This window comes from Strix uralensis, chromosome 11 (genome assembly GCF_047716275.1).
Source record: "Strix uralensis isolate ZFMK-TIS-50842 chromosome 11, bStrUra1, whole genome shotgun sequence".
Classification (NCBI taxonomy): domain Eukaryota; kingdom Metazoa; phylum Chordata; class Aves; order Strigiformes; family Strigidae; genus Strix; species Strix uralensis.
Window position 1 is genome coordinate 5598542 of NC_133982.1, and position 21790 is coordinate 5620331.

Below are 21790 nucleotides of genomic sequence, written 5' to 3' on the forward strand. Positions count from 1 at the left end.
CTTATACAGAATCTCTGAAGATTAAGCTTCTGTCTTTTGGATATAACTCCTAAGACCAAATATTTACTGAAATCTTTCCCAGAAAGAACACCTTGTACCCAAAATCTGTAATTTATAATCTCTCTGGTTTGGGTCACTTCACAGAGGTCATAGCTCATTCACTATGTAAAAGACTCTTCTTTTGCCATCTTCTGGTGTGCTTGTCCTGAGATACTGCAATTAGCTGTTCTAGTGCATGCTATCTCCAGGCCACTGGAGCGTGGAGGAACATGTTAGCATCTTTAAACTGAGATGTCCTTCTGTTTCCAGTGCACAGGCATCCTCCTCATGTGGTTTCTCTTCAATCAAGGCTGCGAAAGGAAACATGTAACTACTGACCTCATCTCACATATTACTCAGTACAAAACACTCCCCACGTACTGTACCCTGTAACTTGCTGTGACTCTATCAGCACATGTAGTCACATAGAAATAATTCACTGCAAAAGCTTGGTGACACTAATAGACAAACACAGTATATTATTTTTCACTGACTACCACTAATACTATTATGATATCATATAGCATTCAAATGCACCTTTGCATAAACACTGCAGTTCTACTTGTTCTTAAGTTCTCCCATAATATTTTTTCTTAGAATACAGAGAAAAATAATGAATTTTAAACTGACAACTCTGAATAGATTTGAAAGGGCTTTTCAGGAATAGAAATGGCTTACTAGAGATGCAGCATACTACCATAAGGTAAATGCAGATTGGATAGAAAATTGGTCTTCAGCAACCCTGCATCAGAAGTTCCCTCTGGGCATCATTACACCAGTGCTAATTCTTATCTTTGAAATGCACTGTGTAGAAAGTGCTGGACTGTCACTATCAAGAGATGGAAGCACAGATGAAGCACTGATAGAGCACACCGTATAAGTCAGGTATATTCTTGGAAACGAAATGGGCAGACTGGCATTTCAGGAAGGTGTCTAGCTTAATTCCTAGATCTCTACAAGACCATTTTCCCAGTAACTACCTTTTTGTGAAGCAAGAAAAGTGGTTAGAAAAGAAATTTCACAGTATATTAAATATTTACTTTTTTACACACTGGCAAAGAAGGAAGCTTGAATTTACCTTTATGAACTATACTAGTATATAAAATCCATATCTTTGTTCCTAGATTCTCCCTAATCAACTTCCTTAAAAATTAAAACATTCACAGCCAGCAATGCAGTGCATTTGTGCACCATGAGAAAAGTTGCGTGGACATGGAATGAAAGTAAACATCCAGAAAAAAAGCCGCAGCTTATGGAAGAATTATAGAATTACTAGAAGACTATTATCTTTCTGCTCAGCTGTTTGAAGCTCACGAAAAAAGTAACACAACTAATTTCTAATATAAAGTTATGAATTTGTTATGAAAAATCTATATGGGAAAAACATTATTTTCTCTTAGTTCTGTCATTTGGGATGTTTTTCGTTTTTAACAGAACCCTAATAGTAGGGTCTCCCTTAGGATGTTTTATTCCTTCCAAGGATTGCTATTAACAAAGAGTAAAGTGTCAGACTACTACAAACACTTCCTTTTAACATAAAGGATGAGAAAAGTCTTGGGTTTTTTTTCCCTCCTAGAAGTGAAAATGCACTTGTGAGCCACAGCTAATGAAACAAATTCTTTATCAGCTAGGACCCCAGACTTACTCTCCTCAATTTGAGAACTCATTTCTTGGACACAGATGCAGGAAAAAAGTCACAATTCTGTGATTGCCTAACTCTAAGCACATCAGAAGACTTGGTTACTCCCAGGGAAACACTCAAGTGCTGAAAGCTAGCAGAATGCCTGAGTGCTTGGCTGACTGAAGCACATACAGAGCAATGCAAACAACTAATATCAAAACTCGATTCTTGCACACAGTCTCATCAATCTTAGTGGAAAAGCAGAACTGAAGAACAGCTACAGAATCAAATATTTGTGGCAATGTGAGAAGACTATTAAAACACAAGCAGACTCCAATCCACTTACCAAAACACTGTGACATGCCCCATCTTCCTTTTCTCAGCCAACTATTACCAAGGCTGAATTTGCCCTCTTGATAGGGTGTAACCCCGGCCTTGCCTTGCTGTTGGTACTGGGGTTTCCCCCCCAGTGTCTTTCTCTTCTCTTCTGTCTTAACATCTGGGTAACATTTGGTGCACAGACAAATCATAGTGATGTATGTAAACAGAGACAAACATACACAATCAACACCACTAGTAAATCCTGTTCAAATACTTGGAAAAAAGCAAAAAGAGCTGATGTGCACTTCGCTTGAATAAGGATATTTCAATGTTGGGAAGTCACAGACAGTGACAGAAAATATGAAATTAACAGAGTGCAATAAATTCCTTTAAGGCTTGTGGCTATAACACAAGTGTAGAGAGAGCAGGAAGATGCTGTGAAAGTAGCTACTTAATTTTGTTGGCAGCTGTTCTGCTGGCATTTGCCAGCTGCTGGCATGTTCGTCCCTTTCATTTTAACCAAGCAGAAAGCCAGTGCCTGTTTAACTCCAACATGAGGGGACTGTAATTACTTGCAATGCCTTTATAGCACCAGCTTTTAATCAGTCATATTTTTCCAAAGCATTCAGATTTTGTGCAGAAAGTCTTCTGGTTTTTAACAAGTATTTTACAACTTTGTATTATTTGTTCTCTAAGTCTGAGTTGAGGCCTCTCTGAAGAATTGTATATTCACACTTACAACAAATGGGAACCAAACTACAGAATAAACAGTAAATCCAAACTTAGAACATGGTACTTGCCACGGTAGCAACCCTTTCTGAACACCAGAAACCCTGACTTTGAGAAAAAAGGCACTGACTGAAGGACTAATCAATCCTCAGCAGTTGCCTGTTATATCCAAGCAAACTAATTAAACCTGCTCACATCTCTGGAAAATCATCCTGGCACGAATAGTCACAGACTGCAAAAACTCACTATAACACATGATCTTCTCAACAAATAATTCCAATCAAAGACAGCTGACTCATGGTATTGGGAATCAGAGGGCAAAAAATGTCCTAAAGGCACCAAAAGAGTAAATAAAATGAAGATGGATGAAATAAAAAATAATGTGATCTGCAATTTTTGCAATGTTTTGTAACCTCTTGAAAAAAAAAAAATCAAAGTTTTTGATTTGGACGAGAAAAAAAAATTAAACCCTCTGTTTTTCCTCTGATGAGACGCATTTCAACGCAAACAGATGTGCTGTTGCTCATTAAACCAACCTGGTACAAGGCCAACCCCAGCAAACCCAGTAGGAAAGGTACACTCTTCATTCTCTTCCAGATCTGCGGCTTTTGAAGCACATCCAGTTGCTTTGTGGAGCCACCTCTGTTGCTTTAACCCAGTCAAGGACTCTGAACTGCCAGATGAACCAATATCCAAAAATCTACCCTTCTCTGTGCACTTTACATGGCTGCCTTGTGGTCTCATTTTAGTTTGGTGCAAATTCAAACCATAATCAAATAGGTGAAGGAAGATAATACTTTGGAAGACCGAAACAGATAATAAAGTGAATGATAAGAAGTTTACAAAAAATGAGAACAGACAAAGGAAGTAGTTCCAAATGCCTACTAGAGAGAGACAAGAAAAGCCAATGATCCAAAATGAGGATGGTGAGTCAGGCAACCAGTTTTGGCTCTGTGAAGTATTTCTGTTATTATTTTCCTGCAAAACACTCCTGAACCAGTTCATCCACTTCTGCGGGTACTCTGTCTCAGTAGAACTGAAACAACTAATTTCTTCCTTGAGACAGACAAATACTGGCCTTGAGGATCTGTCTGAACTGCCACAATCAACCAACCAAAAACTGCCGGCATATGAACTGAACTATAGAAGGGACGCAGGAGCAAGGCACTGCGTCAGGGTTTGAGGAGAGTGGTTGGTGGTACAAGTGAATGAAAACAGAACTTGAGATTACACTCCAGCAGAAGGAAATTGAGGCCCACAGAAGTTTCTTGTGAAACAAGCTCCAGAAAGCGATGAAGATCAGGCAAGAGTGCATGTGCAGCCATGCTGCTAGCAGCAGAGTTACAGACTGATCCTGTTGGGAAGCTCAGGACTACAGGGAGCTTCAGGGTGCTAATATCCAATGGAAAAAAAGTTCTGGGGTAGGGGAAAGTATTTCTTTACAGGGAATGGACTCCATATAGCAAACCTGAGTCTTTGAGAATTAGGATGTGCAACTCACAAAGGAAAGAGACTGCAAAATTTTTTAATTGTCTAGAGATTTTTTTTTTTTTAGTCAGTTTACATGTATCCTACAACCCACAATAACTGTCAAAGGATGGGGATAGTAATCTTATCTATGTGCGTAACTGCAGCACCAGAAGGGTAGGATACAAAGCAGTCTTGAGATCCCTGCCTGTTATCAAGGAATCCTTTCAGAAAGTACCCCTGACAGTCTGGCAACACCAGCTAGAAAATCCCTGTTATGGGCAGAAATACAAAGCGATATATGTAAAGAAATGTGTTTCATTAATAGAACCATGGAAATAAGCAGTGGTATAATACACAAGTACGAATTCAACACAAGTGATCTATCAAATCATTTGCAGATATCACAGCTCCTTGGTTTTTAACTTTTTTTTTGTAACCTTTACCTAAATTTACCACAGAGTGAAGACTGTAACATCTGTTTGGATGGTATTTTCTCCTATGGAACCAGAAAAAATATTTCTAAATATTTAAATCCAAGCTGTCTCCCAACTTAAACATAAAATGTTCCTTTGTGACAAGTAACACACTATGACCTGAAAACATAGCCTTAAAAATATTTTGGAGTATTTCAGGAATAGTCTAAATGTTTCAATATCAATGACAACTTCTTGGAATAAAGTTGAAAACTGTAAAAGATTATCTCAATTTGGTAATTTGTTTTATCACAGCTACAGCTTTTTCCATTCATACAAATTTTTGCAAAGAAATTCACCATTTGTTTCATTCTCTTACTGCGTCTGTATGGAGCAGCCTAGAACATCTAAACTACCTACATAAATTGTAAGAAGAGAACTCCATTCTTAAAACAGTTCTCTTTGTCAAAAACCCCTGTGGATCTTTATTCCTGAAGGATATATCTTATTCCTATACCTTATACCTAGTGACACTGATAAGATTTCTGTGAGAACAAATGGATGAAACTAGTCTTGTCCTGTACCTGTAGTGATTTGGAGATTATTATTTCTTTTTGTAGTTTTCCAATGATAATTTGTAAGACAGTATCTTCCATGTTTCCTCATCAATTTGAGGCAACTGACAAACAGTGCTAATCTAAAGAAGATTTTTTAGTTTGCTGAGTAGGAGTGGCAACTGTTAACTTTTTTTTTAAGTACATTTATTCACAGTCAAATTACTGTTAAACTCCTGCTAATACCAGTGACAGCATAAAAATACTTTGCAGTTCTGTATGTGGTGAAAGACTTTGATTATACATACCTCTGAAAAGAAAACAGACAGGATGACTAGGCTGATCCAGTGAATTACTCCTGCAAACTGTGAAGCACTTGAAACTGCAATTAACACAATACAATGAAGCATCATTATAGTAGCAGAATGCAACTTACATTTAATACAATTAGTACTGCTACAACTTACATATGGGTAAAGCTTTCTTTCTTACATTTTGTAATGGAAGTACCAGAAAGAGGATGGGATGTAATGGGACATGGAGCTCCAGCCCTGTCAGCTGCTCAGCCTAATTCAGGCCAGCATGTTAGCACCCGCAGCAGCTGTTCATTGGAGCTTTTACAGATGAGACTGCTGGTAAGCAACAACATACACGTTTTAGGTCTTTGATGCTCTGTCACTGCTCCATGTTCTCACTCCATGCACTGCTTTAGTACGAGATGTGTGACTAAATCCTGTATACCTAAAAATGCAGAGTTAGAATTCTGTAAGGAAACGGAATGCTCTCCTACCCCCACGTTATTCCTTGTATTCAGCCTTTGACAGTTTGGCTCAGAAGATCGGTAATTGTCTGGAACAGGTACCTAAAAACTAGTGCTCAAACTGGGCTTCAAAATAACAGTTCTATCATCTAAAGAAATAACCTAGGTAGGTAGACTTTTGTACAGCTCTCCAGATGTGGCATGAACAGCCACAACTGGCTTAGGATCCCATTCCTCTCAGAGTCAAGTTTGACTCTAGGAAAACCATAGTGAGAAAAGCAACAGAAAGAACCAATGTCATTGTTAATTGTTAATAAGATCAAATCTTAATATATTTTAAGGAGTTTGTGAAGTATCAGCAATTGAATTTGTACAACAATGTTTTTGTACAATCTATTTCAGGAAACGTGGCTGTCATGGGTAGTTTTGTCTTTAAGCAAGTTGCTATGAGAACACACAAGAAAGTTACAGTAAATGAAATCAAATTCCCGTTTAAGTAATTGGTTAAGACACACAATTTCCTTTGTAAGCACTTTATTTCAGAAAGACAGTGACCATTAAAATCACTTATGTTCACTGCATTTCAAACTCCTCCATGAAAAGAAGTCTGTAAAGGGTAAGTTAAAATGGTAATTTATGAAATTCTGGATTCTACACACTACCTTCCCGTATAGGTACTCTTTATGCATGCAGATTGTTGAGGCAGTTATTCCACTTGCAAAGTGGAATGACTGAACAAAAGTCCTTTCAGGAACTGACCGGCAGGAATACTCAGGAAAACTTATCTGAATTCATTAAAAGTATGATTTTACAGAGTACTAAAGCCTTGCATGGACACTCACTGGCATTAATCACATTTTCATTTGATTCAACTTATTTTACTTATAAGCTAAATGAAATAAATTTAGACACATGAGTTTGCTGCAAGACTACATATGAAGCTCTATGATATGGGTTATCTTTACAGGTTTAAATGAGTATCTTGAAATCTGGAGGATTACTTAATAAGTAAGTTCAACTGAAATTCTGTGATCAAAGTTCCCTTCATTGCTGACAAAACAAAGCAGAAAGGTGAAAGGGTCCAGTATCTGAACTGCTAGCAACACCTACTCCGAAGGTCACACACATGCTCTCAAGCTTGGAATAAGGGAATGAAGAGAAAAAATAGTCTCTTTATTTCAGGGTATTTGCGAGTCTACCATCCCAGACAGATTAAAATAGTCTGTGTGGTCTTGCAGTTTCAAAGAATTGCTGAGTAACAGCAAAGTTTAAGGCAATTGATGACTGAGCATAGAGATGCGAGACTGTGACAGAATTAACTAAGTCCCAAGAACATATAGGGCATGTGCTAAATAAAGCATCTTATTTTAAAATTAAAACTGATCAAAAAGGGAAGGGGATCAGGAAATCAGGATGCAAAGAAAACTGTGTGGGCTGCCACTGGAACTCTCAGAGCTGAGGTTCATCTGGGGCTTGATGAGAGAGGGTTTGCTGTGGTGCAACAGAAGAACTAGTTAAAGAAACAAATGGGCAAAATATAATATATTTAACTTTCCCAAGACACTGTCTTTATAGAGTGGCATAAAGAACAAGAAATGGAAACCATTTGTAAGCTATTTGTAAGCTATTTTTCAAACAGCTGTCGATTGACATACAAGGCTCCAGCTGCCCCTTAGTGGACAAAAAAGATACAGCAACCACGAATTTGGAAAGAAAATCAATTTCTGATGCTGCACTAACTGTAGCACTGTGCTGGACACACTGCCAGCCAGCGTGCAATTAAATTGCCAGCAAAACATTAAATTTGAAAAAGCCTTCCAAGCAAGAAGCTTTTGTACAAGACAAATCACTAAGACAAAGACTAAATCACTAGCCCGTACACTGAATCTGACTTTGCCTCTTCTGAAACACTCCCTTTCAAAAACGCAGTGAAAAGCTACAAAAACAGGAGAAGGGTCTTCTCCAGGAGGTGTTCATCCCTGCCCTGTGATGATTTGGATACATCACTGGGATCCAGTTTGAAACAAAGCACCTAAGCTATTCAGCTTCTACTTTCATCTGGAACAGACTTTCACATCTGTTGTACTTGTAGACTTTTTTTCCCAAAATTGTAGCTAAAAGCCAAAAAGTTCTGCTTTACTTCACATTTTGCTTGTCTGGTGCTATGGCGAATAAGTGAATCATAGAATGGTTTGGGTTGGAAGGGGCCTTAAAGATCATCTAGTTCCAGTCCCCCTGCCATGGGCAGGGACACCTTCCACTAGCCCAGGTTGCTCACAGCCCCGTCCAACCTGGCCTTGAACTCTTCCAGGGAGGGGGCAGCCACAGCTCCTCTGGGCAACCTGTGCCAGTGTCTCACCACCCTCACAGTGAAGCATTTCTTCTTTATATCTAATCTAAATCTACCCTCTCTCAGTTTAAAACCATTACCCCTTGTCCCACCATTCCATGCCCTTGCAAAAAGTCCCTCCCCACGTTTCCTGTAGCCACCTTTAAGTACTGGAAGGCTTCTGTAAGGTCTCCCCAGAGCCATCTGTTCTCCAGGCTGAACAAGCCCAACTCTCTCAGCCTGTCCTTATAGGGGAGGTGCTCCAGCCTCTCGATCATCTTTGTGGCCTCCTCTGGATCTGCTCAAGCAGGTCCGTGTCCTTCTGATGCTGGAGGCCCCAGAGCTGGACCCAGCACTGCAGGGGCAGGTCTCATGAGAGCAGAGTAGAGGGGGAGAATCCCCTCCCTGTACCTGCTGACCACACTTCTCTGGATGCAGCCCAGGGTACCGTTGGCTTTCTGGGCTGTGAGTGCACGTTGCTGGCTCACAGTCAGTTTTCCATCCACTAATCCCCCCAAGTCCTTCTCCTTGGGGCTGCTCTCAATCCACTCATGGCCCAGCCTGGATTTGTGCTTGGGATTGCCCTGACCCATGGGCAGGACCTTGCACTTGGCCTCGCTGAGCTTCATGAGGTTTGCATGGGCCCACCTCTCCAGCCTGTCCAGGTCTCTCTGGACGGATCCCTTTGTTGACAAACCTGCTGCGGGTGCACTCCATCCCACTGTCCATGTCACCGACAAAGATGTTAAACAGTGCCGGTCCCAACACCGACCCCTGAGGAACACCACTGACCCCTGAGGAATGCAAATCCAGATGCTTTTTAGTCATGAAGATGATGGTTCGGTATAAAATGTGGAGCACAGCCAACCTCAGCCTACTTCCTCCCCCTTTCCCTCAATTCTACATCTCCTCAAAATGTATATCCAGGAGGGAAGGGATGAAGAATACATCCTGACAAACCCTGAGTGGCCATTGGTAGAAGCTCGTACTACCAGCACTTGCTTTTGGGGAATGTTGTTCTTGATGATGATTTCCTGGCAGATACAAACTACACTGCTTCTGCAAGGAGCAGACAGCAGATGCTCGCTGCATGGTTTGGACAAGCCCTGAACCCATTCTTACAGAGGCACTGCTGTACTGCAATGTGCATTTTCTTTGCACAGCTATGCGTGTACTCAGACAGGGCCCTGATCCAGCAACCAAATGGACAGGAGTGGAGGTCTTCAGCTTCACTTCAGGAAGGCCTGATGCCTTTTACAGGCACACCTGCTGCAGCTGATTGTGGAAGGAGGGCAGTACTAAGGTATCCTGAGTTGCTTTCCCTCAAAACTACTGAAGACAAAGTGGCATATTTCTGAGGAGTGGGGCTTGGAAGCTGCCACGACCCTCTTTTTTTGAAACAAGGTGCAAGTGACTTAATATACATCTATTTCTACATTTGCAAAACATCACAAAGTTTTGAGACATTATTTTGTTAATGCACGTGAAGAGCTTTGAAGATAGGACTAAAAAAGCCGATTATAGGACAGAGACCTATAATAAAAGACCTATTATATGTCTCCTGCTTTCTGGGGTTTCTAATTCTGGTATGAATATGCTTTGTGCTGAAATACCCTAAAAGGTCTCTGTCCTTTTCATGTGTGTGACCTACACATTTGCAAATGTGGTCTCCATCACTGGCAGTTTTGTGTATGGGAGAAGTGCACAGTGCAACCAAAGACTGCACTAAAAGTATGAGAGGAAAATGATGCTCTCAAAATGTCACAGCCAAAGAAAACACCATTTAAAAAAAAAATGAAAAAACCAGAAGGCTTCCTAAGTAATTACATTTTATAATGTGGATTAGCAGTTGTTACTATGAATGAAATTGGCAGCAGTGTGCCATAACATATCCTAATGCATTGGTTGATTTCATATAGAATAAGGAATCATTTAAAACTCTAATTACATTTTTGAAAAACATAATTATGGCCTAATGGCTTTTTAAAACCTTAAGGTAAGTGACACACATTCCTCATATGACTTAACTGCAATACTTGTATCAGCCCCACCAAGATAGCCTTTATCTGATTTAAAACAAAATCGAAGGTATTCAACTTAACAAAGGCAAGAAGCCTGATGTGTTAAATCATTAGTTAAAATGCAAAGTAGCAACAGAGTGGAATGGGTCCTTTCTCAGGTGCCGAACCAATCCATACAGGTAGGGGCAGCCTCTGAACAGTGAAATCACCCGGCTCAACCAAACACCTATAGGTCATGCACTAGTTGTAAGCTGCAGAGCTTTTAAGAATATCATATGTACTAGACACAGAGGAGGAATGATCTCTAAAATAAAGCCTTCTTTAGAAGATTCTTCAGAAAACAAACAGTAAGAAAGCAGGTGCTTCCAGAGGAAAGCCTCCAAAATGTAAAAATCTAAAAGAAATCAACAGAAACAGTTTTTAAACTCTTTGGTTCTACAGGAAGTGACAATTCTCTACATAAACAGGAAGATGTGGCACCTCAATAAATATTGTTGAAAGCTTCTTCCTCATTCAATTTTTAAGGACTGACACCCATAATTAGCATTCGCAACATTTATTGAGAGCAGCAGACTTGTCCAAATTCTAGGCTTCCTCAGCCAGAATTGGTAAGTCACCAGAGACAACTGAAAACTACAACTATAATGGATCAACCATACTCAGAATAGGGTGTGCAGCATGGACAGGGGTGTAAATGGTGGACAACAGTGTGGAAAGACAGCTTAGTCATTTATTCATCTTATAGGGTTTATAAAATGGCTGCGGTTATCAATAAAGTCTCCTAAATTATTCTTAATACAATTGCAATACCTAAATCTTTACCGTGAAATCTAACTCCACTAATATCAATTGACAAATCACAAAAATAAAAGGACTTCAACAGAATAAAAAGTTCCTTTGCCCGGTTGCCGTAGAAGATACCAGACCGTTAACTCTTTCATGTTACGTATTCTTGCATTTTTGGGATTGTCTGAACCCCATCACTGTCGTTTCAACATATCTGAGATTGCATGGAGATGTTAAGAGGCTGCTCTTCAACATTTAGCATAGGGAAAGATGTAGCAGGTATTTGCATTCATGTCAGCTTTGTATCATAAAGCAAAAAAAAAAAAAAAGAGAAGGGGGGAATGGAGGAAAAGAGCAGTAGGGGAAAAAAAAGAATTAGGAAGCAAAACAACAGCATTAAAATTTCCATTGTGGAACCTGTGTAGAGTGAATTCAGATAAAGCAAAACTCCATTTAAGCTATTATTTGACTCCCAGTGTGTTAGCAAAGTAGAATCAAAATCTGCATCATTTCAGTGCATTACAAGATAGAAAACCATAATTTCAATTTCTACCCACCTCAGTAGAAGTAATAATAGAGACAGCACCAAATACCCTAGCAAGTTCATCACTTCCATCTATCCACATGCATGTGAAAAGTATCAGAGATTAATGATGCACAAATGATCTTTTTTCTGTGTATACAGAGTGTGTTTGTAAAGGACAGACCTCTTCAAGTACTAATGACAATATGTGCAGATCCCTGCATGTACACTCTGCTTGTATCCTTTGAAAATTTTTCCTATACTGAATCTGGTCAGCAAAATAAGGAAGAGACTGACTTCACTATACCAGGGTTCCACAAAACCACATTTCTTACCTATCCTAGTAACCATTTAAATGGTAGGAAAAAACAAATCCCCACCATCCTCCCCCCTTCAAAAACCTCCCAGCAAGTTAAGCCTTAATTTCATCAGAATTTAAAAAAAAAAAAAAATCCTCCTACTCACACTGGAGAAGCTTTATATCTATTAGGAGTTCCAGAGTCAGAAGAATCACCACCAATACTACACAGGCTACCAGGAAACTGTTGAGACTTGCACTGAGCAAAAATACCTGCCACACAGCTGCTCGTCTCCCACAGCACGGTTTTAGCCAGTTAGATCTAAGGAAATAAAATTAAGAGGAGAAACAAGAAAAGAAAAGAAAAGAAGTGAAAAAGGAAGAGAGCTAAAGAGCAGTGAACTCAAAATTACAAGTTCTGCTGTTATGGATACACTCAGCAGTAACGTACAAAGACTTTGCAAAACTCACTTTTATTGGTTTATTTACCAAGAAAAACACTTCATGAAAAAACTTCATCCTGGGGGTCTTGTGTGTCTCTCCAACCCTCTGGAGCATACCAGCGTTCAAGTGCCTTCCAATGCACTAACGCAGCCCTAATTACATACATACTTTTCTGCTTTCTTCCTGTCTTACTATTTTTCATGTGTTTTTATTTTGATGCACATGCTGCATTCACACATCTGTGAGTACCAAGGCATAGCAGGACTCTGCTATTAGGTTAGAAGCTAATGATGTTTTTTAAGAATTTCTCTACCATTGAATTTTATGGTCATGAACCTTTATCCCTGTTCTAGTACGAGACGAATCAGACAAGATCTGCCAAATTTAGTTTGCAACAATCAGTCCATGACATCATGGAAAAGAGCAATAGGAATCTGGAAAACACTGAAGAATAAGCTCAGCGACTCCACAGCTATACCTATACTAGCAAATATACACAGCCTGGCAAAGTGTCAAGGCACTGGCCAAGGCTGTCTAGTTTGTCTATTTGTCTCCCACCAATCTGTTTGTAGACCAGGCCAAAAAGGACTTTCCCAGAGTTTGGGGTAGCAGTTTTGGGGACAGCATTCACCAGGGACTGCTCCCAAACCTAGTATAGATGAGATCACCTTGTTTTGGAGGAAAAAGAAGGTTTAGGCACCATGAAGGGAGCTGTGAGGAGGCTACAAGGACCAGAACTCTGGAATGAAGTTGATGAATCAGTAAATGTTGCACTAGTATTGTGCTAATGCAGATACACATTTTCAAGTGGGTTATTAAAAAAAGTATTTTTTTTCTTTTGAAAATATTTGTAATAGGAAAAACAGCAGCATAGACTTCAGAAGCATAAAGCCCATCCTGCTACTACTTTTCTCCTAAAATCCCCCCATAGTTTCAACTTGATACAGTACCATATCATTTCTCATCATAGTGTTTCATAATGTTCGTGCACTGGCCCACCTCTGAAAGTTCTGATGCTTGCCTGGCACTTCATATTTTCAAAGCACTGTACATACACATTAGCTAATAAAGAGCTGACATGATTTATTAACTAGGGTTTAAGGAACTGCAAGCATACAGAAGTGTGGTGCAGTAACTGCACTGTCTGAACCAAAATATCAATACACAGAAATCAATGGTATACAAGAAGATATGATGACACTGATCAATTCCAAATAAATAGCTCTAGACTCAATAACTCATGTCAAAAGTAAACACTTGGAAAAACATCACAAAACATTCCCTGACATCTCCACACTCAAAAATGAGGGAGAAAGTGATGATAAGCAGTGCTCAAAGACTTGACACTTTCAAGCAGCTTCTCAGAATTAAGCATATCAACTAAACACTTGTACTCAGGTTGCCTGATTACCTGACCTTAAAAGGCCTCCTCAATTGACTCTTAAAACTTCAGAGATTTGACAAGTGTTACTATCAGGAACTTGCCCTTAGTTTAACTCTGTTACGGTTCTAGCCTGAATACAGAATGCACTACATTTTAAACAGGTATTTTTAAAACATAAGGAAGAAAAGGCATTGGGACAGGACCTCTTTGCAAACTTGATCTTTTAGTGGATTTTATTTTACATCATCTCAAAACAGTATAACTTGTCTTTACTGCAACTGTTATTTTGGGTTTTGGTTTTTAAATCTTTCTAAAAATAACGCTAGGGAATGGCCCTGTTAAATAGAACAGTTTTTAGTTCTATTCTCTTCCTACGTTTATCTTCCCTTTTCCAAAAGGACTTGTTTTGCCCGCATTTAACATTGCAGGGCAGTTTTCCTCTTTCCTATTCTCAAAATGATCAGTAGAGGGCCTAAGTACGTGCCTGTAGAAGCTCTATGTAGTGGAGATTTTCAAATATACCAAATGTACCAGTAAGAATAAATCAACTGTGATACTCAGCACACATTACATATAACCACGATAATCATTATTCAAGCTAATAATTACTTAGAGAATGCTAAAGAATGTGGAGTTACTCTGTCTGTGCAGCGCTAATACTCCACTGATTCCAAAAAGCTTCTGAATGAAACTATCAGTTTAAGATTGGAAAAGCAATCAACATAAGAGGTCAAGTGCAGATCATCTGCATGTTTACACCTATGTATCAAAAATATATAAACTGATTGCAGAAACACAGAAGTGTTTGCAATTTAAGCACTGAAAAACCACCTCCAGTTTCATATCTTAATTTATTACACCAAAGCGCATTTCTTCAACCCTTGTCCTGTGAATGGACAGTTATTAGCATCTTCACATCGTTGCCTAGCAGACCTCTTTCCAGACCTCCTCCAAGTCCTCTGAACCCACTGACATTAACAACCACGTTGTGCTCTAAAAGGAACACCGAATGGTTTCATTCCTGGATGCTGCTTAGCTAGCTCATTCCCTGCTACTTCTACACTCCTGTATAGTAGAGTCCTGATTTTGCTGTGAGATGTTGTTTTATGGTTTCTGGTTGGTTTGGGGTTTTTTTTTAATTCTCACATCTTGTAAAGGATGGACATAAGTAATAAAAGGAACGATAAGAAAAAGTGCCCTATTTCATTCAGTACTTTTGGTGTCCTGACTGTGTTGTCTGTGGATGCCATGCCCTATATGGATACCAGTAAAGTATGACATTAGACAACTTTACTGTGTGACTTCAAACAGGTTCATTAGGTATCTCAGTTACGCCATCTCTATAACAGGAATACTATATACCTTTCTTACGATCCCTGGATGAAGTAAATCAACGTACTAGCATGGGAACTTCTTGGTTGATGGTTATATAGGGCTGTAAAATTTTGTCATGAGACATTAAAATATATTTAGTGCAACTATACCAGGGGTAATTCTTTTTAAAGATACTTTCACACATGGCTTTGTGGAAAACCAATCTGTCATCATCACTGCTAGCTTTATTAATAAACAGCTTGGAAAAAAAGAACATAAGGCAAAACTGGGAAAGGTTTAACATATTTATTTGGTAAGGAACCACTACAAACAATTTGTTCAAGCTGTTAACAGCTGTCACTGTTTCTATTTTCTGGTCTTGTAAACAAATACCCCAAAATCCGCATTATACCTTACCCTGTCTTTTTTTTTTTTTTTTTTTTTGCTAAACAGCAAGTGTTTGCATCTCACAAGATGGCTATGATCAGAAAACAGAAGGATGGACGAGATCCAAATCACTATCTGAAGGAGCAGAAAGCCCATGGTCAGGAAGTGACAGGAACACAGAAAGGCGAAGTAACAATACAAAATCTGGCTGAGACAAAACAGACAGCAGAGCCTCACAGCAGGCCACAGGAGCGCTGGAAGCCCTGAGCAACTCCAAGGAACAGACAGATCTCTGCACCCCTTGCCTGAACTTCTCTTACAAGCTTAGTTTAACTACAGAAGTTTAACTATTGAGAGCACCCTCATGCTTTTTTTTCCCCCCTAAGTTTTACTATTTCAAACCCCATGACATTTCTTGGGAGACTGATGCAAAACTCTGTTGCTCAAATGGCATGAAAGATTCCCCCAGTTTTCTGCCTAAACTCACACATGGCCAGTTTATACATATTTGCTTTTGTGCCAGTATTGTTCTTTAGCTTGATTAGTTCTTTTCCCTTGCTGGCATTTTGTCCATGATGCATTTATACACAGCAATGGCACATCCACTCATGTAATTTAATTAAAGCCTATGCTTTTTGTAAAGCACTCAGTTTCTCTGTCCTAGTGGTCCCTTCTGCATGTGAATACAGACAACTAGAGCAGTACATAATATTCTGGAATAGGTTTAATTACACAAATGCTTCTCAGCTCTATTTGAAGTACTTTATGCTTTCTAGGATCATTCATGCCTTCTTTATAGGTGTATATCACACCATTTGCTCACAGACATCCTGTGATTACCTGGTATATTACTCTTCTCATTAGAAAATTGCTTATTAGGCTTTTCCTTTTTATGCTAAGGTCTTTCGCAAAATATTAACATCATGCTCAAAAACAACCTTTAAGAAACATAAGAACAGCCGTATTAGGTCAGAACAAAACCTTGGTATCCCTGTATCCAACAGTGGCCACGAGCAGACATCTCAAGATGAATAAGAACACAGCAAACATGTAACACCTCCCCTTAAAACTCCCACAGCATCCAACTATTTTCAACTTGGTGACTTCCTGAGACAGATGTGGTTTCTTGGATTCTACTTAGTAACCTCCAATGAATTTCTCTTCCACAAACTTGTCCAACTTCCCCTTAAGGCTAGATAAGCTATTAGCAGCCATGCATCCTTTAGAAAGTAGTTCCACACATCTACTGCCCTCTGTGCAAAGAGCAACCTCTTTGTTTCTTTTGAACGTGGCCTTAATCTATTAATGTACCCTAGCACCTCTATTGGGAGGTTGGGTGTGTGTGTTTCAAACTTTATTGTAACCTCTCTGTGTCACAGATTTTGTAATCTCAATCAAATCTCGCATCAGCCTTCTCTTTTCCAGATTGAAGAGTCCTAGCTTACATAGTAATCTCCAATGGAAGTTGTATCACATCTTTGATCACATTTTTTCTTTGAATCTTTTCCAGTTCTTTCATATCTACCATATCCTTTTTGACAGGGACCAGAACTACGTTCATGCTGAAGACGTGGACAAAGCTTGGATATACGGAGAGGCACAACAATGGCCCGCCCCTCTTTTATTCTCTACTGCTTTTCCTAATGAATCCTAACATCTGATTTGCTTTTAGACTGCTGCTCAGCATTTACTTGACATTTTCACAGACTCTCCTTCCAGACTAATATTCCTCTTTTACACATTTCCCCTTTGTCCTATTGCCTATCCATCCTTCAGTTTTTGCACCAAGCCATGCCTTCTCCAATTTAGACAATTAATTCCAGTGTTAAGCCAGATGAATTAGACCCATGTCATTTATACTCTCCAATAGCTTTGCAAACAGCGCTCTGTGGGCTACAACTACTACACTTCTACCCACAAAAAGTACCTGGGAAAAGCAAGTTCTGTTGGAAAAATACAGAAAGATCTACAAATCAAAAAAGTCTGAAAATCACTGAGCTAGAAAATCAAATCTTTTTTTTTTTTTTTTTTTTACTTACAGTAGCGCTCCCTCTACCAATCGGTGTTACTGATAAAAGACATTACTGGGACACACTCAAAAGATTTAGGTACTAGGATAAGCACAATAATGAGCTATTCTGGAAAACAACATCTACAAAGATAAACACTTAAAAGGATCTGTGCAGGAAACTAAGTTTCTAAATCACTGAACATCCCTGTAACATAGCCCAAAATTTCATGCATTCTTTAGTGAAGAGCAGGTCACCTCACAGGTTCTGTCGTGCTGAATGTTCATTTTCTGCTGCAGTGCAGGTCTTAGTTTTGGACCAGAGCACAGAGAGTAGCAGTGATGTAGTACTGCACAAAGAACAAATCAGCACTACAGTCTCATTCACTGTATTTTGCTGTTAAGATTTTGCACCATCCTTCTGGACTCAGACTGTGGCTGGCAGCTAAAAATAAATTAAAAGTCACACTTGTAAATACAAGGAGCTTGCTCGCTACATGAAACAGTTCTGCCCTCCAAAACCTTTGCACTTTATCTCGAGCTTGGACCTCATTATTAACCATCTATCAACGTCATGTGCTCCAGGATCTGCATGAGGCGCAAAGAACTTTTCTGAAAAGGGACTGGTTTTTAATTATGCTGCCAGGCATAGACAAGAAAAGCAGAAAACAAGAGAAATGTTATAACTTGCTCCATTCAAGTTCTTTTAGTTAAAGCATCTTTAGGCTTTGTAGAAAACTCAAGTAAAATACCTCAAAGAGATCAAAATAAAAACTGAAAGATGAATATGAAAACCAGAAATAATGGCATCTACTTGGTGCAATTACAGAAGACAGACTGAAGGAACAGACATCCTTCTCCCAGGATGGGTGAATGCATTTATCAGTGAAGGCTTGCAACCAATTTAAAATTAAAAGCTCACGACTTTCCAGTGTTAATTTCTGAATCTCTGTAAAGCTCTGTGCAGTTTTGGTTTCCCTCCCTTTTTATCTCCCTCTCTATCCCTTCCTATAGTTTTCTTTTTTCAGATATTCCTACTGTTTAATGCACTTTCTAGCTGCGACCAAACAAATCTAAGGCCATGAACAGATGATCATAAATTATTGAATTACAACAACGTGACTACTTACAGCTAATGTCAAGTGAGTCACATTAACTGTACGAACTCCCAACCTTTACAGCTGTTGAAGTAAAACACAATATTTGAAGCACCTTCATGTTTCAAATGTGTTTAACATATAAAAATTCAAAACAAATACAACAAATAATTTAAAGTTGGTGTATCTCTCTCCCCTTGCTTCCTACCCCCATTAAACACAGATCTTTATCGACAGACAGGCTCACTGCCTAACTGCATATTCACAAAAAAATACAGCTGGTTGTGCAACCGTCTGTAAATTCTTTTATGATTTATCGTGAATGATACCTCCTAACTGGAACTTAAGGAAAATACAGGAAGGAGAGCTTTCCCCTATCCCCACTTGTCTCTAGCACACATGTACCATGTTCTGCATGTTGTCAATTTTCCAACTACTCCCCATCATTTTTATTGGTCCTTGATGCAAAAATAGAAGAGAGAAAGTATTTTTTGGAAAACAGAATACTTGATTGGAAAAGGAGAAATTAAGAGTGGCACTTAAAGCTAATGTTAACATTTAAAAATCTCCTAGCTTCCTGGGTGCTTAGTTTCCTTAAAGAAACATTCATATATTCTTTTTATGCAAATCAAGTTCAATGCAGACACAGCCTCTCCAATAAATTCACAGACATGAAGAAAATGGGCAACTTTGATGCTACTTTTTGTACATGAGTATCAGCTAATCTGTTACAGATATGTTAGAAGTGTACACTATATGTTCTCCTTGGCATGTCTCCAGCCTATGCCTCAATCCTTTCTTCAATGTCTAGGCATGGAGTACAGAGCACACAGTGTTATCTAAGGATGATTCTAACAAGTTAACTGCAGGGCGTATCAGTGAGACTAACAACTAACAAAATAAACATCACACTCATATTGGTTCTGAGAACCAAGCCACACAGGGTAGAAGAGATATAGCTTTATAAATAGAGATTGCTATAGTCACATAAAACTCAAAATGTTTTAGTTACATATTATTGGCATTTATCAGAAAATTCCCTTTTTCTGAAGGGTAAGACCCATAGCTCTATTAACACCAGGCACATCAGCCTCACTGCAGCTAGGAAGCAAGCCAGATGCAGGAATCCCTCCTATCCCACATGTGGAGACCACAGGAACCTTACTTCTCTTCCGTGCAAAGAAGGCAATGCCAGCCCACCCACATGATTTATAATGAGTGAGAATATTTACAGTGCAGATTCCATTCAACTTAACCAACTTCCATCATGTAAATTCTTTGTACTTTCCCTGTTTGAGAAGTCTACAGAGGAAAAAGAATTTTTTCTTAACCCACATTAGAAGTCAACACATTTTGTGTTTTATTGAGGGTTTCTGGTAGAGTGGAACAGTTTTTCTTGCCTGATTACCCTTTCACTACTTACAGGTGTATTTCAGGGACAGGCTTAATGTGCTGTCTAATATGCAGTCCTTCCTTTCTTGCTTAGCATGTGTATCAGCATTGTAAACTAAATTTCTGACAAAGCTCAAATCACGACAACTGTCCACTAACTTCCTTCAACAACACTGACAACAGGAACTGACTACCCTGAGCATTTGATATGATAGAGCAAAGACTCGTCAAACTGCACAAAATAGGATTTTTATTCCAGTGTCTTTAAAGCCATGGGGCTGTCAATTTTCATATGGTCTAACAAAAGACAGACCGTAATTCTCCTTTCTTTTTGCTTTTCCTTTTATTTTTTTTTCATTTCTCATGGGAGGGGTAGGTAGTCTGATGCCATCTGAGTTTCCAGGCCCACAGAGAGGGATGACCTACGATGCACCTGTTCCTGGTTGCCTATTAATACTGGGTTTATTGAGAGAAACACTCTCTCAGACAAAACAAAAAGTTCCCCTAATTAGCAAGCAGGCTAAATTTGCATTTGTGCTTGGACCCTGAACACCTTCTGGCCTTAAAGAAGGAAAGTTAGAGGAAAGCCTCGGGGTGCACACAACCAAACCCTTAAATCATAAGACTCCTTTATAGCCCACTCATTCATCTCTAGTCTCCTGTGTCTCTTGTTGCTTTGTGCACGGAGATGGAGACTTACTAGTGACAACCCACATCAGGAACCAGGGATTGTGGACAATTATGTTGAAAATCACAAGGTCATGGACAGATGGCAGCTTGTAACAGCCACCCAACGTTTTCCAAGCACAGGGATGTGCCAGACCTTCCTGCTGCAGAGCCTTGCAGTTAGAACAACTAAAACTTGCCAAGATCAGCTACAGATCTAGAACAACAGAGCCATACAGAACATGTGCAGGTCATACAGGTTGGCACCTTCCCTGAAATTCTTGGGGAAAAGTATACTGAAGGTAACACTTGGAGTCTGTGACAAAGGCAGACTGCCAGGGAGAGGAAGATGAGTCCTACACCACCTTTTAGTACTTTCTGGCATTAGCAGTATCTTCTGGTATCTCCCCCTGCAACCTGTGCAGCAGCATTGGGGTAACAGAGCGTCACAGTTACAAATATGGATGCTGGCAGAAACTACCGAGACTTAAGACATTTTCTTCCACCTCCTGTGCTGCCCTTCCCATATCCTCTCTTTATACACAAGGGAGATGTAGCTGACAGTTTCTGTACCAAACTGATCTGACCCACTCTATCTCTCTCCTTCTTACTCAGGCGGAAGCCAGTCACATCTAACAAGGCCATGAAAAAGAAATTATACCACATTCACAAAACCAGACATATTCCCAACCCAAGTCATGAGGTGGTATGGGGACAGTATTTTACTTTTGCTGCTAGGCTTCCTGAGCTCAGCTCTGCTGCTAAATTTCACAAGGCATCAGTTGCGATCAGTGCTTCTGAAAGGAAGAAGCCACCATTCCCACAAGGCAGATGCAGTCCTGGGACTCAGCTGAACATACTTGGCCAAAATGCATTAAGACATACAAACTAAAGCTATGAATTTTCTTCAGAGAATCCACTCTACAGCTGGGAGGTCCGGATGGCACCTGCTTATTTCCGTTTAGACTGATAAAGCTACAAAAGAACTCTGTGTGAAGGAAGAGATCTCTGCTGAGGAAAAGAATGATAAGTCTATTTCCATGCTTAAGACTGCAGAGCTGCTCAAATAGTTACAATGAGAGATCTGTGCACTTTGGCACAGTGAAGAATTGAGTTTCAGATCATAAAAATATATAAAAATGCATATTTGAACTAAACTGGTATTTACTCAGCACCAAAATAGCCTGAGGGTTACACCTGCACACTCAAATTAATTTTCAAGTGCCTCTTTTGC

The 21790-nt window shown here is 39.4% G+C and overlaps 1 protein-coding gene across 1 annotated transcript in view; it reads right to left on the reverse strand.

The window, feature by feature from the left end:
* The window catches only part of TMEM266 (transmembrane protein 266), a 64991-nt gene that overhangs the window by 36721 nt on the left and 6480 nt on the right, over nt 1-21790 (reverse strand). The window contains exons 5-6 of the mRNA XM_074880616.1: nt 12032-12186; nt 5456-5529 (exon numbers count right to left, since the gene is read on the reverse strand). Of these exons, the coding sequence (XP_074736717.1) occupies nt 5456-5529; nt 12032-12186 (229 nt within the window). The remainder of the gene's footprint in view (nt 1-5455; nt 5530-12031; nt 12187-21790) is intronic.